At 36.7% G+C, this 16,784-nt stretch overlaps 1 protein-coding gene across 2 annotated transcripts in view; it reads left to right on the top strand.

Annotated features, from left to right (window-relative positions):
• LIN9 (lin-9 DREAM MuvB core complex component) overlaps window positions 1-16,784 on the top strand; it is a 41,522-nt gene that overhangs the window by 6,580 nt on the left and 18,158 nt on the right. The window contains exons 2-6 of one of the 2 annotated variants that reach the window (XM_074578997.1): window positions 4,498-4,530; window positions 5,599-5,693; window positions 9,502-9,606; window positions 11,531-11,664; window positions 14,700-14,825. In XM_074578997.1, the coding sequence (XP_074435098.1) occupies window positions 4,498-4,530; window positions 5,599-5,693; window positions 9,502-9,606; window positions 11,531-11,664; window positions 14,700-14,825 (493 nt within the window). The remainder of the gene's footprint in view (window positions 1-4,497; window positions 4,531-5,598; window positions 5,694-9,501; window positions 9,607-11,530; window positions 11,665-14,699; window positions 14,826-16,784) is intronic. The other variant, XM_074578998.1, reaches the window with a different exon arrangement.

Raw genomic sequence — 16,784 nt, forward strand, 5'->3', positions numbered from 1 at the left:
CAACTTTGATTTTTGAAAAGGAGAAAAGTTTTGGTGCTTTTTTCCCATACCTCAAAGCCTATCTCCACATCAGAAATACTTTTTGGAGGGCAAACCATCAGAGTTCCTTAAGTCTGTTCCTACTGGCAGAGCAGTTAGAGGAGGCTTTTTAGGTTCTCTTCATGGCAATCCCCTGTACATGCTCCCTTGTGCTGGGAGAAGGAGTTTGGGGCTAGAGGAAGGATTCCTGGTGGCCGCTGGCTCGGGGAGCTATCCACCCACCGGGGCCCCACCGTCAGCTGCTGAAGCCGATGGGGTTCCTTGCTAGCCTAGCGTGAAAACATCAGGGTCCTTATCGTGCTAGACTTGGTGGACTTGAGGTTATTCTAATCTTGATTGATTTTTCTTTAATTTGGTTTTACATGGACTTCCTGAAAATCACTTCTTGCAAGTGTTATAAAACACATAAATACACCTATTCCTGACTCTTCATTACTAATGAGCTTCCTGTTATCTTACTATTAAATGCCTCATCCTCTAGCACACAGTTATTTTTAGTGCACATCTGTGGTGCACATATTTTACCGATATTTTTTTTTTTTTTAAGGCCAGAAAATGCCATTATAATCGTCTTACATTCTTCATTAAGCATGCTAGGATACTTGTGTTTGGAGTTTCTGTGCATCAGTTCCATGCTTCCTTTTTAGCTATAGTTTTCTCTTTAAAAATAGATGCAAACTTTGTTTAAAGATTTTGAAGGATAGAGAGCTCGGCATGCCCTTTCTTAGTGTAGTTACATAAAATCTGTTAAACTTTGTATTCATTGCTATCCTGAACTAATCCAGGGTCATTTTCTAACAAATCTAGTTATGCCTTGCCTTGTAAAAAAAGGCTGCAGAGCTATTTACTGTCTAAATTATCTTCCTTTGTAGATACTTGTGATCAGTGCAGATCTTGACCTTCTTTGGGAAGAACAAGATTGGAGTGTCTTGACTTTCTCGCAATAAGGCATGTTTTTTAGATCTTCTAATCTTTCTCCTAGTTCTGTTCTGAATCTTTTCCCGATTTTCAAACTTAGCCAAGTGTGAACAGTGTGTTCAAGTAATTAATTTACTAACAACATATGCAAAGCAATACTCAATAGGATACTAAGACAAGACTAAGCTAATCGTGCGGTTTGCACCGGAATAGTATGCCAGCGTAGGCTACCAAAAGCAGGTCTTCTAATTCCTGAGCTGCTGCTGTGGTGAGCTGTCTGTATTTCCTTCCTAGGTCGAGGTCTTTTTTCACTCTTAATACTAAGAAAGTCACCTCCCTGATTTTGGTTGGAATACTCTAAATGATTCCTAGGCCTTATTTCTTCCTTTCCACCTGTTTTTTTATAGTGTTTGATGTTTGTAGAAGTGAAATCTGTGTCATTGTCATAATAGGTATTTATGCTCAAGCATGTGTGTATATTCTACTTTAATCTCGTATATTTATAATTAAAATGCTGGTTAAAAAGACTGCCTATAATTATATATTTGTTATGCAGAACAGGAGCATACAAAATTACTGGCATTTAATGTGAGGCTGGGATATTATAAATCTAATCCTTATTTTAACTGAAGTTTTTGATAGTTTTAAAAACTTTGCAGCTTTTATAGTTTCTGAAATGCTTTTATCTTATTAAATGCTGGTTGATTTTTATTGTAACACATTATTGCTTAGAAGACCATCCTAGTTTCTGGTTTTGTGTCCTTGGTAGTATGTACAATACTGCCAAACTAAATGGAAAAAGCAGGGAGGTGTACTGTATTCCTTTAAATTTGGTGTTGTTGCAGGTAGCCCCTAAAATCAATACATAAGAACTTGAGAGGAAAACCCATGTATCATATTGTTGCCCTTAAGGTAAAATTAAGGTTTTTTTAAGGACGTCTCCATTGTCATTTTGATATCCTACATGTATTCTAATGCTTTAGGCTACAGAAGTGGTGGTGTTAATAATCTGCAACTTGTTACGTTAAAATACTTTAGTTTAACTTTGAACTTGCCTAGATCAGGATTTTCTTATTTGAACACTTGTATTCCTAAATAAAGATGCCCTTTTCCAGTTACGTTACTTTAGTTGCAGGCTAAGTGAAAACAAATGAGCAGCCTTATTCTAGTATGCGTCTGTTAAAAATTAACTATCCCATGTGGAAAAGTCCTTGGTGACTAATGCTGTTTTGGAGTGGTAATCTTACAAAGCTAGAAGGTAGTGCAGTACCACTCTGGTATCCATCACTTAGAGAAGTTGTTTCTGTTCCTGTTGTTTCTGAGGCTGGTCATCTAATGCCCTGCTCTACTGACCCATCATCAGTCTCACAGGTGAAGCATCTGAGTTTGATGGTTAGCAAAGGATCTCGGGCACTTTCAGCTATGAGATTCACACCAATCCCCATATAAAGCTTTGCAACCTCTTGCTGAGTTGTTTCATTTCCATTGTTGACATACTCACCCTTGACTGAATTGACTGAACTTCATTCATATGAGCAAGGTGGTCAAAAAAAAAAGAGGGAAATGATTATGTATTCAGTCTTACAGATGAAGTGCCTCAGATCTTTCACAATAGTGATCCATTCTGAAAAGCCAGCATCTCCTCCACTTGACAGTCCTGATGACCCTGGTTCTTGCCTCTCCGTCGCCAATGACATCTATTTTCCCCATGTTCTTAAACTGTGTGTACTTATTAATCCCTGCACACGTTTCCCACTGTCCCTTGTGTTAATTTATGGGGGACACTAGTTCTTCATTGTTCTTAGTGTTCAGGACTGCATTCTTAGTTGATAGCAGGATACCCATGTATTTATGCAAGCACGATGTACGGTATCTGATTATTAGTACGAGGGGAAAAAAAAAAAAGAAAAGGCTTTAATCCTGTGATACCTTAAGCTTACAGTTTAGTTACAAGAGCTGAGTTCATTGTGAATCAGATCATCATAGAAGCATGTTCCTGTACCGGTCACTGTTAGGTTTCCAACACAACGAAAGTGATATCTCAGAAAAGAAATGTGCGAGAAGGGTAACAGTATAGCCCAGGTTTATCACCTTGTTTTTGATATGTAAAACCATATGTGTTAGCTGTTGTGGATTTGAACAACTTGGGATATGCTGGAGGGGAGGCTCTCTAAACCGTCAGGGAGTTAAAACTAGTTCCATTTCACATCTTAAACTGTTTTGTGGGGTTTTTTAATCTTTTGAAAATAATAGAAACTTTTTTATTGAATTTTTTTTTAACATCTAGCATAATAAGATATCAGTAAACAAAATAATATGATGAAAAAATAAGAAATGTAGGGGTTGGTTTGCCATTGCTGCACCTGTATTCTCTTCAACAGTCTACCCCAAAGCAAAATGCTCTGTTCCCTGAGAAGGGACAATTCATTTTTTGTCTCTGTGATATTCCCTGGAACATAACTGCATAGAGGCAAGGATCTCTGGCACTGTGAAGTTTGTGTGGTTAGGACCCAGATACAGGGCAGCCTGTAGGAATTTCCAGACTTTTGGAGTCAGAAGTGTTCTTGGAACAGCAATTCCAAAGAGAAGCTGAAGGAGGGAGTGGGGAAAGCGAGGAGAAAAAGAGGATGCAATGCAAGATGGAGTGGCTGCAACACTGGAACGTAACTGGAAAGATAAAGTTGATTTGAGAGAAAAGCATGAATCTGTGGAAGCATTGTCATGCAGAAATATCTTTCCCCTCTGCTAATGTAGTGGCTTCAAACAACTGATTCTTAGAGAGACACTTGAAAACTCCAGAGTATGAAGGCCGTAGTCAGTTTTGTCCTGTTTGGCCTGTCCAGGCCCAGTTTTGTCCTTCCTGGCCCAGAAGCACTGCAGAGGTCCTACAGATACAGTGGAAGGGGAACAGTGAAATTTTGATGGATGTGTTGCACAGTTTGAAAAGTTCAACCAAACTAAAGGTTCCGTCTGCATTTATAGTATCCGCATCTGCTGCCTTTCTGAATAAGGAGGTTCCACCAGGGGGCAACTAACTATCCATCTCCCTACTTGAGAACCAAGTTTAGAGAGCATAAGCTACTGTTTTCGTGGAAATTTTTGGCATCGAAGAATTCTGAATTTGTAGAAATAATTAAAAAAAAAAAGTAGTATTCGTTACAGTTTCCTTGTCAGTTGTATAATATATTTGCAACTGCATCAAACAAGCAGCCACATGGAAGTATGTAGTTTGGACATAAAGCTTGGTCAGAATTTGCTGTGTTAAACAAAAGTGCTAGCATCTGAAGCTGTTTTGTAGATGTGAAACTAAAGGAAAAAAAAACAAAACATGAATATGCTTTCAAGATTTATTGGGTACTAAACATATAATGCTATACTTTGTGCTATGGAGGGCGCACTGGGTTCACTCATTCAGCTGTGAAAGATTTAATATTAAATTCCACTTTCTGCCTAAGAATTAATTAAGAATGAATAGACTGTGCATAGGTTGTATGGTCTGAAATAACTTATGATTTATGTGTACTTTTTGATACATTGCAGGTTCTTCAGCAAAAGCACTTGTGAGCTTGAAAGGTGAGAAATTAATGTGTTATTTACTTGTACCCAATCTGACTTTCAGGTATTAGTTTCTGGCTTCAAAAAGTTCAAGAAAATAACACTGAAGAAGGGGTGGGTTTTTTTGTTGAAATATGCTTGGGTTTATTGTGGATATTTGTTAGACTAGTAGTCTATAGACTATTAGTCTATTACTAGTCTATAGACTAGTAATCCTTGGTGGTTGAAACTACATATGTTGTGGTGTATTTGGACACTGCTCTTCTGGGTGGAATTCTTGAAATGTGTTTTTTCTTCCTAAGTACTGCCTAGGTGTCAGGTTTGATGAGAAAATTGAGGTAATCTTTCATCTCTTCAGGATGAGATAGGAGAAGGATTCTTAGCAAGACCTGCACACGTGACAAAATTTACATTAGGAAGGAGTTTCACAATCTCATTGTGTTTTCTGTCAGCAAGTTGTGGGCTACATCAAAAATCTGTTTCTTATGTCTTTTTCTTTGAAATTGTCTTTATGAACATTCATACAGATTTTGAATACTTATAATTGCCCAACAATAAAAGTTTCTTTATATATATTGCAAGGCTTCTATTACACAAGGAAGAAGACATGGTCTGTTGAATATTGTAACTAATATAGGTTTGTTTCAATAAAATTTGATTTACTTGTTGATCTGCACCCACTTAATTTTTTAGAACCTGAAGGAAGCCAGGTCTTGTAGAACTTTACCTTCTCCAGGTTTCAGTTACAGCCACGGTACAGCTATCTAGATGTGGGTCAACCTGGCAGTGGAAGTAGCTGATTCCAGCAAAGGAGGTTTCAAGAAATCTAAATGTTTTCGGGAGTAAAAAATATTTTGTTCATGTTTCTCCATGTACTGAAAATATATTTCAATATTTTTTTAATTAGTGTTCAGAACAATTTAATAAGAATATTGAAATCTAAAATCCTTTTGTAATTTAATCCAAAGAAGATGTTGCAAGTAACAAAATTATATTAGTAGTTGATGATGTTATGCTAGCTTTTGGATAGTAGTTATGTTAAAGCATATGTGTATGTATATTAATGACATGATTTCCTCACAACAGAGGGAAGCTTATCCAGTTCATGGAATGAAAAGTATAATTCTCTGCAGAAAACACCCATTTGGAAAAGCAAGAATGCTGGTTCTGCAGTGGAAATGGTAAGAAGCAATAAAAAGACAACTTCAGGATTAGTAAAATACCATAAAGTGAGTGAAATTTAAGGATCAAAAAATTTGGCTGAGATTTATAGTTTCATAATTTCCGAATGTTAAACTGTGTCCCTCACAAGAGGTCTACACAGTTTGAATATGAGGTGAAAACATATTTCGTAAATGAATAATCAAACAAATTAAATTGCTGACCTTGTTCAAGATAGCTCATAAGAATTTTCTCTCTTTTTTGTAAAGCAAGTGCTGCGACGTGTTTGTACTGTATCTACCACCTTGAACTTAGGAATCACCATTTCTGATCAGGCATTTGTTTTATCTCATGAAATACCTCACTTCTAATTATTGCTGAGAACTGATGCATAAAGAAAAGGAAGGGAAAATGTCATAATGCACTTCCATCATTGTGCCTTCTAGGGGCAGATTTTAATAAAAATAAAGGAATGTCAGTGAAATGTGGTGTGGTATTCTGAGAGGTCTCATAGTTCTTTTGTTAAAGAACAACCTTGGGGTGGGGAAATGAAAAGTAAAGAGCCTGCAAGCCTCCAAGGGCATGTGTTTGGGTTGACCATTTCCCTCTCTCTTTTTGAAATATTCCATTATTATTTCTTTCCCCGTTGTATCACATTCAAGCTTTTCTTGACTGCTCTCAACCTTCTCTACCTTACTGAATTACGTGATTTGGGTTTGGTTTTGCCACCAGCTATATTGCACCCAGTGCCTTATTTGTCTACTACTGTGCGCTCTTTTTACTGCACCCTGGAGAGTATATGAAACACTGTCGCCATTGCTGGGCACATCTTGCTCCCATACCCTTCTGGTGCCGCCGCCTTTTACCGTAACGGCAACCAACTTGCCAACTATCACCTGTTTTTTGGGTTTTTTTTAATTCAAATCATTATTTTTTGTGAACTGCCTGTTTATTGGAAGGGAAACATTATGTTTGAAAACTATCACACTTGCCTGCTCTGCACGTAATCAAAATATCTGAGCAGCATCCAGTAGTGCATGAAGCAATGTGACTAACATCTGTCCGTATATAGCTTGTTCTGTCATCTCTCTGGAGAGAGAAACTTATGCAGAGAAGGTATTTATTTTGGTAGGATTCATGCGCATATATATATATATATATACACATGTTGCTATATGTTTATGCTAGAGAACATAAGGTCTACAAAATGCAGTTCCAGACAGCGACCAGAACTTTGTGATGGCCCTTAATTCCTGCAGGAGTTCACGTCACAGTTTTCAGCTCTTCCCCAGGAATGCTTATATTCTCACAGAAACAAGCCTTACTGGTAACTTAAAAGATCGCGTGTGCTAAAGAACTGAAGTCACTAACCATAAAATTTGTACGAAAACCTTGTCAATCTTTAGGTATGCTGACTGTAGGTATTAAAAATAAGAGTCAAACTTTTAATGTAGCTCAGTACTCTGTAGAAAGCTGAGAGAAAGATCAGTGGATAGTCTGATGTGTTAGCAGTGGCCCATGTTGCTGAGAGGTGATGTTGTCTTCTGTAGTAGCTTGAGTTCCTTGAACACTGGAATTTTTGCAGATATGTTGTACTCTTAGTGGAAAAATCTTTCCAAACATGCCTGACGTATTTAGCTAACGTGGATGATACCTCTTTGTGACACTTGTTGTTTTAATCTTGTGTGAGACACCGTCAGTCCAGACTGATGAAACACTCTTATCATTTTGGATGGTTCCTTGGAGTAGAATTTGTCTGCTTCTATTGAGGGTTGTAAAGCAGTTCTCTTGATCTGGATCGTAGCCTTAGCATAAGGTTGAAGGAACTCTTAAGTTTTGTCTAGATTGTTTTAGCATTTGTGTTCCTGTGTTGGCACGTGCTTTTCATCTGGTACAGTGTCATAAAATCACAAAGAGCTATATAGACATTTGGGAGAAAAATGTTGTTCTGGAACTATCATCTCAAATGTCAAGACTGAAATATAATTGCAAATATTCAATAGGAACCTCGCTCTTCATCCTGTGGGCAGAATGCTGTAATTAAAAAGTCCTGGAGTTCTGCAATGTATGAGTTTTTATTGTTGGAACAGGATTGTGGATTTGTTTTCTTGCTCAAAAATTAGAATAGTTCCAACCTTTCTCTTTTAGGGTGATGGTTTGTCAAGGATGGCAGAGATGTTATAAAAGAACATAAAGACATTCGAATTGAAATTTAACATTGTTCTTAAGGTTTAGTGAATTGGAAGATGTGAAGTAAAGAACTTGATGTATTTAGGCGAAGAGAGAAAAACAACATCCATAACAATTAATATGATAAACTAATTGCTATGTTAACCACTTGGTTACCTTGTAGTTCCTCTGTTCAGTGTGTGTCACTTTCCTGGTTTGTAACATCAACAAGGAATGGATGTTTTCTTCTGTGTGCTGAATGGGCTTGGTTGTCTAGCACATACAGGGTGCTACTATTACTTAAATATACTTGTGTAGCTATATTTTTAATATATACATATAATTTAGAGTAAGAAAAGCACATTTCCTGGGAAAGCTACAGCTGTTCTCATCGCATGGAACAGTCAGATTTTTTGCTACTACTGATTAATTTAATAGAGAATATCTCTTTTCAAACAGATACTTTAATCAGTCACAAACTTGTTACGTGTCTGTCTTAAGTGTAAATGCTTATTAGTGAAGTTTTATTTCACTTTGATTTTTTTTTTTGTTTGTTTCTGACTCAAGGGCTTATCTTTGTCATCAGTATTCTTCACATTGTGGGTGCTATAGATTCCATACCCATATTAATTTGTAGCACTTTCACCATCTGTACTGGAAGAAGTGACATCTGCATTTGTTCTGCCTTTACTCATCACCTTTGTAAATAGCTTGAAGTACAAGGAATGCTACAGAGTGCAGTCTTGGGGTTCTGCAGAGGAGACACATTTCAGTTGCGTCTGGCTCCTCTGTTGGGCCACAAAGTCTTCATAGAGGAAAAGCTCTCAGTACTAACAGCCAGTCATAGGTTACTCTTGTCCTCATTAAAAGCATGAGTTTTTTGTTATAGGGTAAAATGTTGAGGAATAACTAAATGAAGTGATTTTTTTCATGACACACATTTGCAATATGGTTTCTTGTTTTCAATCAGCCTTCTAATTCTCTTTGAGCTATAAGATCTTAGCACCCAAGTAAATTTTAACTAGCATAAATTCTAAATTCTTCTCTTTTCTGATATTTTCACATAACTTATTCAAGCTTTAGTTTCTTCAGACTTCAGCTTCTTAGCATTTTGCAGTGTAGGCACTTTCAATGAGTTAAAAAAAAAAACAAACCCACAACACTTTATTAGACTTATAAGAACTCATTGCAAAAAAATTATATACAGCTAACGTTATTACTGAGAACATACCAAAACAAATACACTGTTTGAATAAACTTTTTTTTGACCCAAAATTCAGAACAAACTGTTTAAAAGATGTGCTTATAACCAAAGCAAGGACTATTTTAAGCTTAGATACACAAGCGTTTAGACACCTAACTCCTCTGGAAACAAGTGGGAGTTAGGTTCTAAATACTTCTGTGGAACTGGGCCAGCAGTATAGTAATGGGTTATAGTTAGCATTGGAAAGCCTGGAATCTTAAATTCCTTCTTCTCTTCTCTCAGCTCTTAGATCTCTAACTGCTAGGAGGCACTATTTATTGTGTACCATGTGCCTTAAAACCAATAGGTGGCAAGAGAAAATGCATTCCATTTCTCTCACTGTGAATTCTGTGCATGAACAGAGAAATCAGATATTTTTTTTTCTTGTAATTCATTCTTAATTTTGATACATGCAGCCCTTCAGAAATTCAAAACGGAGTCGACTCTTCTGTGAAGAAGATGACAGACAAATAAACACAAGGTCACCCAAAAGAAATCAGAAGGTTGCGATGGTTCCACAGGTACCTACATGTATGCAGATATTTTTACCAAAAAGGGGAACAAGTCCTATCTGTGTTAGCTGAAAACTAGAATACATTTGCTTTTCAAGTTGCATTATCAGTTTATGAATATTCTTGTGAGGAAAGCTGTTGCTAGGAGTAAACCACAATTCAAAACAGTTTTATATTTTTCTTCCTCACAACTGGGTTCCTCAGTTTGTTTATGGGAATACCTTTTCTTTTTGATCCTGGACATAAGCATACAGAGCTAGAAGGGATTCCAGACTAACTGCCCATCTTGTTCCTGCAAACAGTCATATCTTGTAGTCTGCATAAATTTATGCAGCTTCAGCTAAAAACTGACTAGGTTTCTTGCATTCACTACATCATTTAGAAAGTTGCTGTAGAACTTAATGTATTCCAACAGTTACGAACTTGCTCTAGATTTGTAGCCTAAATGTATTCATGGCCATCTATACTGTCTTGATCCTATAAGGATAATGTCTTCCAATTCAAACAGCTTGTTTTTTCTACTCCTCCACTTGACTGTCTACTCCTTGATATAGCATGAAAGAGCAGCTGTAATTTCTCTTGGCCTTTATTTGCTGTGTTTGACAGGGCAACATCTCTGAAAGAATTGGCTCTCTAGTAGCTTTGTCATCCAAATCACTTCTCTGTATCATCACCTTACGAGCCTGAATTTGCCACACTGAAAAAGTACTATTTGAATGCTGGTCTTATTTGCCTTCTGAACTGCAGTGTCAAATGGGGAGGACTTAGCAGTTGCCATTTTGTTTTGTCCGTTGTGTCAGAGATGAGGACCATGACATTTCTCTCTATTCATAACCATGATTTCTTAACAGTAAAAATGCATGGATAATGTTCTAAGCCCGGTTGGTTTGTACTTAAAGGTCTGGTTCAGGAGGTCCGGTGATTGCTAGATAAATATTTGTGAGGGACTGCAGCTGCTGTAGCTCACAGATCTTACTGTCCTGCTAGGCTTTGTTTCATGGAGTTCCAGTGGGAGAAAGGCGACCTGTATCTCGAAGGTAGTGGTTAAGTGCAGCAGGAGCCAGCAAGGTGTCTACTTTATGCTTTATCCTATTATTGCTGCTACTAAAGGTCAAACTACTTTTGAGCGTTTGGGGAAGGATAACAATTGATCATGGCATGGGGACCCAGTTAAACTAATATTCTCAAAAAGCTGTTATTTTTTGCAAATAAGTTTTTCTTTCTGTCAGTTAAGACAGCCATCACTGGAACAAAATTATGGAATTATTTTTCTGCGGTCTTGTTTAAATGCAGGTCTATGTATCATGCATGCAATCTAAGACACTGTCTTTTCTGTAATTTATAAAATAGCTTTCCAATGTAGTTAAAACTTAATTGCTTATGTCCATGCTAGTTTCTCTTGCAGTTTTTTAAAAAGCAAGCACTCTGCTCAAATGTTTGTCTGTATTACGTTCCTGTGCTAGCTTCATCCTCAGTTTAAGAAGAGTTATTAAGAGTCAAAGCACTAGTGCAAATGAGGCAGTGGGTGTTGCTGGCATCCGAGCCACAATGTCACGTATGCTCACTTGAGACAATGTTCAGCGGTGCCTCAAACTTTTGAAGTCTGTGTGTACTTTAGTGCCATGCTATTGTTACCAATAATGTAGTTTCCATGTTGAAAAATGTTTCTGTTAGACGAGTTTTGTATAAAGATAACTTGTTGTATTGATCGTGCTAAAGTTTGCCATCTCTTATGTTTGATTGCATTGCTGATATAGCACAGTAAGGATTATTATAGATCTGCAACAAAAAAAATTGTCATGAAACAGTATATGTGATTAAAATGTACCATTTATTAATGTGCAAAGTTTCATCAAGAAAATCTAATTTAATTATTTGAATATCGAAGAATCGTTAGACTGTATTTAACTGATTCCTTTATTTTACTGCATAGAAGTTTAACACAACAATGCCAACACCAGACAAGAAGGTATCGCAGAAGATTGGTTTACGGCTTCGTAACCTGCTGAAACTTCCCAAAGCTCACAAGTGGTGCATATACGAATGGTTCTATTCAAATATAGATAAGTATGTTTGGTTTATATAATTATGTCATATTAGCATAGAAACAAGTCATTTTCTGAAATTGATCTGGAAATTTCCATATATTGATTAGATACTCCAAAGTTTATTCTTAAATTATTAGTTATTGAAAATTATTTCATTGGTTTGTTTTTGTTGTGGTTTTTTTTCTATTTTTTTATAATGAGCAACTACTTGAGTAGTTCCTTGGGTAGTCTTCTATGGAAAGCCTTCCTTCATGAAAATAATTTTCTTTTTATCACCTCTGCCTCTATCAAGAGGCATCTTTTCTTAAGATACTAAGATAATGTAATAAGACTTTATTATAAAAGATACAAGCTTTTATTCATAATGTTTTAGTATCTTAAGCATGAAGTTATCAGAACACTTAGACTTTTTTGAACCCTTGCATCTGTGTTGCTCACGGGGGATGGGAAGGAATCTGCTGCTTCATAAGGTGCTGCTTCTCTAAAAGGTGTAAAAGTTGATTTCAGATAGTTCTTCCCCATCATCCCATTTTTATTGTGATCATTAACAGAGCTCCAGGTTGTAACTGTTCGGCTGTTGTCTAGATAGCAGCGTCCTTCTTAGATCTCCTGTCTCCGAGATCGTTTCTGCAATTTGTGCCTCAGAGTCTTTGGCGCTTGTTCTCTTAACGCCACTAGCAAGGTGGTGTGAATTGTTTAAAAGAACCATTATAATTTAGTCCCTAATGATGAAAAACTAAAAATTCTAAAATGTAAAAATCATTATTGATGAATGGAATCTTAAAATCTACACTATTGACTAACAGATGAAACACTAGCATTTAATATTCTAAAGAATGGCTTCAGAGTTAACAAGCATTCTTTCCCAGAATCTATTCATAACAAAATAATTACCGTTTTTCCTTCCTGTTTTAATCACGATTGCTGTGGCTGTTTTCCCTAACTGAAAAGGCAGTCATAGCAACAGAAAAACATTTTAGGATATGTTCATCAGAAGTAGAAAAATTACATGTCTGTTTTAGTTAGATTTAATTCCTTTGAAAGAAGTGGTCTTTATGTGCTTTTTTTTCCCCTTATTTGAAAAAAAACCAAAAAACCCAGAACAAAGAACCCAAACCCTACTTATTCCTAGTAGTAATTTTAATATGTGACATTTATAATTATGATTTATACAGCAGTCTAAGAGCTTTTAGTTTATTCTCAAATAATTGTCTGTGGAACTTTACATCTATCAGTAGACTAGAATTTGGGTTTAGCAGGTAGTTCTGAAAACCTCTTTGATAGTTACCAATGTAAGCTTGTAATGCTAGTAAGATATAATCATGTTAAGATATTATAACATAGTTTACTAAGAAACTACATATCTGTGGAAGAAAACCTTTGATGTATGTTGTTTTGAGTAATATGATTGAGGTTTAATGAGAAGCTTTAAAAAGTTTAAAGCATAGAGCTAACTGTCAACTGACAAAATATGGCTCACTGTACAAGTCTCAAAATATTTTAATCAAATTGTCTCATCTGAGATGGAAATCATCAATTTAAATGGCATGTCTACTATAAGTTTTTGAAATACTTTAATCTCCACAACTATCATCTGTGGTTATTAGATTATTGAAGCCGTTTCAGTTGGATTCTCTCTATGCTGCTGCAGAGGACAGTTTTGTGTAAAATCCCACTGACTTCTGACACACAGAGACTTCTAAAGAGCTGCTTACTACTACAGTGATCATAGGCCCTCAGAACCAGATGCAGTCGTAGCTTGCTTACACCATTTCCCAGAGCTTCCAATCTTGTGGATGCTGTGGTTTTACAGTTTGCCTGCTTAGGGACAAGTGATAGTAAAAACAATCAAATACAGATTCTCTTTCTTCAAAAAAAAAAAACCCCAAAACAGTTGTTCTTTACACAGATACCTTGCCTTAGTGACAGTAAATCTGGAAAAAATAAAACTCTTATACGCTTCCTTGTCTGTTTCCTGAGCCTTATTGATCGTTCTTTGTGGTTTCCTTTTCACTTCATGCCACAGCTGCAGATCCTTCTACTGCAAAAATATTCTCTTCCATTCTTGCCTAAGTCTCCTTATCTCCATGCACCTTTCCTCTCTCCCACCCCCCTGCACACTCACTTGAAAGTGGTGTTGCTTCCAAGATCCTCTTTATTCTGTACTTGGGGATATCCCCCTGTAAGCCCCAGTGCCCTGCAGAGAGTGGAGAAAAGTGGCTTTATCTTGGATGCAGTTATTTTTTTGTTCTCACCAGGCGAGATCTATTTCGGTTGCACATAGTCTTTCATGATTAACCTGCTATTAGAACGGCATATCCATTGCTGCTCCCTTGTCACTTCAGCCCAAGAAGGATGTGGTACTACAAAGTAAAAGGCAGTCATAAAACATAGAGATACAGACAGGTCATAGCATCAAAGAGAAATTCATAAGCTGTGTAGGTAGGTTCTCTGAACTGTCACTTCTATAATACTGATCCTCTGCTTCATCATGGAGTCGTGGTATGATACAATAAGTCTCACCTGTATAGCTGTAGAGAATGACAAGTTGGCTCAATTTCCTATATTTTGGAACACTCTGATGAGTATCTGGGTTATGATTGAATGAATTTATGAAAACGGTACTGTCTTTCTCAATGTCACATAGTCCCTTCCATTATTCTCAATACCTCACCATCTCTTTATGGTTTCCTTCAGTGTGTTGCAGTATCCTCATGATGCTGCATTGGCTTTACTGAAATTTCATTTGGTGCCTTTATATACATTACAAAGCAGGATGAATACATATGTTTCCCTCTAGTAACAAGAGAGGAACGTTTTTGAACATCACTGATAGTAAGGCTCAAATAGAACAACAGTCCTGGAAACTTTCTGTCTTTGTTTTCCGTTGAATTTATTTCAGGTTAAATTTGTCCTTTGAGTAGGAGTGTCTTGTTTATATGACTAGTTTATACTTTTTGTTTTCAATATATTTCTTACGATGGATGTTTTTTGGAATCCTTTGACAAAAGTTTACTAAGTGTAGTTAACAGAGGACCAATTGTGTTTCAACAGACCACTATTTGAAGGAGATAATGACTTCTGTGTATGCCTGAAAGAATCTTTTCCAAATTTGAAAACCAGAAAATTGACAAGAGTAGAGTGGGGGAAAATCAGACGATTAATGGGAAAACCACGGAGGTAATTTCTTTTTTCTTTCTTTCTTTTCAACTAATAACTACATGTAGTTTTGATGTTACTGGTATTGTTCCTTCTAAAATAATTTTGTGTGTAGATAGTAAAGCAAAATAACAGCTGAGAGTAGAAAAACATCTTATTGAAAAGGTGTTCTCTGAGCACACACCCTGCTCCCACACACACCTTATTCCTTATATACTTGTGTCCAGTCCATGTAGTCCTCATAAGCCTATACTTGAAATGTGCTCTTCCCAATCTGGATAACTGAGTATCCAAGCTAGGATATGTTGAAACTATTATTGTATCTTCTATGCTGCAGTGCTGCCTGGTGTGGAAGACAGGCCTATTTTTCACTAAGTATTTTTTTCTGGTTATAACTAGCTCTTCATGGGGAAAACAAGTGCACATTTTCATCTCATTTATTTTATTATTTTTAAACCATTTTATAGATCCTCAACTTTTCCTGGCTTGGCTGCCAAAACAGAGAGAGGATAAAGTCACCCATAAAATATTGTACCTCTTGGAGAAGAAGCCAGAATTTAACTAAGGCCGTAGGTTTTTTTTTCTCTAATTTAGAATTCTTAATTCTTAAACCCACTGATTCGGTTCAGCCTTTTCACAGAAGCTATACAATTTAGCCTAGAGAAGAGAAGGCTCGGGGAGGATCTCATCTCTGTGTATAAATATCTGAAGAGTCGGCATAGAGAAGATGAGGCCAGGCTTTTTTCAGTGTTGTCTAGAAAGAGGACAAGAGGCAATGGGCACAAGCTGAAACACAGGAGGTTCAGTTTTAATATAAAGACAGACTTCTTTTTACTGGGAGGGTAACTGAGCACTGGCACAGGTTGCCCAGAGAGGTGGGAGAATCTCCATCCTTAGAAATACTCAAAGGCCATCTGGACATGGTCTTAGGCAGCCTCCTGTAGGTGACCCTGCTGGAGGGTTTGGAGCAGATGACCTCCAGAAGTCTCTCCCAAACTCCGCCATCCTGTCATTGTATAAGGTCGGGAGAAAAATATACAAGTAGTGTTGCAGAAATAAAAGCGTGGTTTATTTATGAAAATGCAAACACCAAAGCACTGAATCCATTTCATAGATCGCTGTACTGAGTTAGATTATATTTTGTCTGATGGAGGCTATTTCATCTCCTGTACCTATAAACAACTTTACATAACTGAAAATTGCCAGTCAAGGGAAGGCAGCAGAGCCATCTTAAAAATAGTTCCTTTTGAAAAGGCTTTCATATAATTTGAGCTTAACTGAGATAGCTTTTCATTCCTCTATCGTCATGCTTCCCGCTGAGAGGGAAATGGTGTCTTTGGACACCACTTCATCTTACGCGTCACTTACACATTTGACTTTTTTGCAAAAGGGGCTACTACTAGAAAAGATCAACTTGCCTCATTCAACAGTCTGTTGGATCACTGATAAAATTTCCTTCCTTTTTTTTGGAGGGGGGGAGGGAAGAAGGGAGTGTTGTTGGTTTTTGTTTGGGTTTTTTGTTGTTGTTTTTGAGATATCATACAGTTAGCTTTTTAAAAAGAGAGACTCATGCTTAAGGAACCACAGGTCTAAATGGGCAGGAAGTTGTTTTCTCCGAATTCTGAACTACAAGTATTTGATGGGATATAGAGTCTTGTTTTGTTTGTTAACCAAAACTTTACAACTTCTTGTCTTTTACCAACATAAAATAAGCATTCCTGTTTGCTCTTCATTTCTTTAATAATTTTTAAAAAATTATTTATAGGTAGTCTTTCTTAAGATGTCCAGAGTGGTCTTTGTCCTTAGTTCTACAAGATTTTGAAGTATTCTAAATCATTTGAATGCTTTTTCAAGATGATTTTCATCTACCTCTAGAGCAAAGGTTTTTTTACATTACTATTCTGTTAGAAATTTCTTCTGTCTGTACTCATGATGTGCAAGTAAGCTAAATACCGTGTTACTACTGATATCTCCCCATGA

This window comes from Larus michahellis, chromosome 3 (assembly GCF_964199755.1).
Source record: "Larus michahellis chromosome 3, bLarMic1.1, whole genome shotgun sequence".
NCBI lineage: Eukaryota > Metazoa > Chordata > Aves > Charadriiformes > Laridae > Larus > Larus michahellis.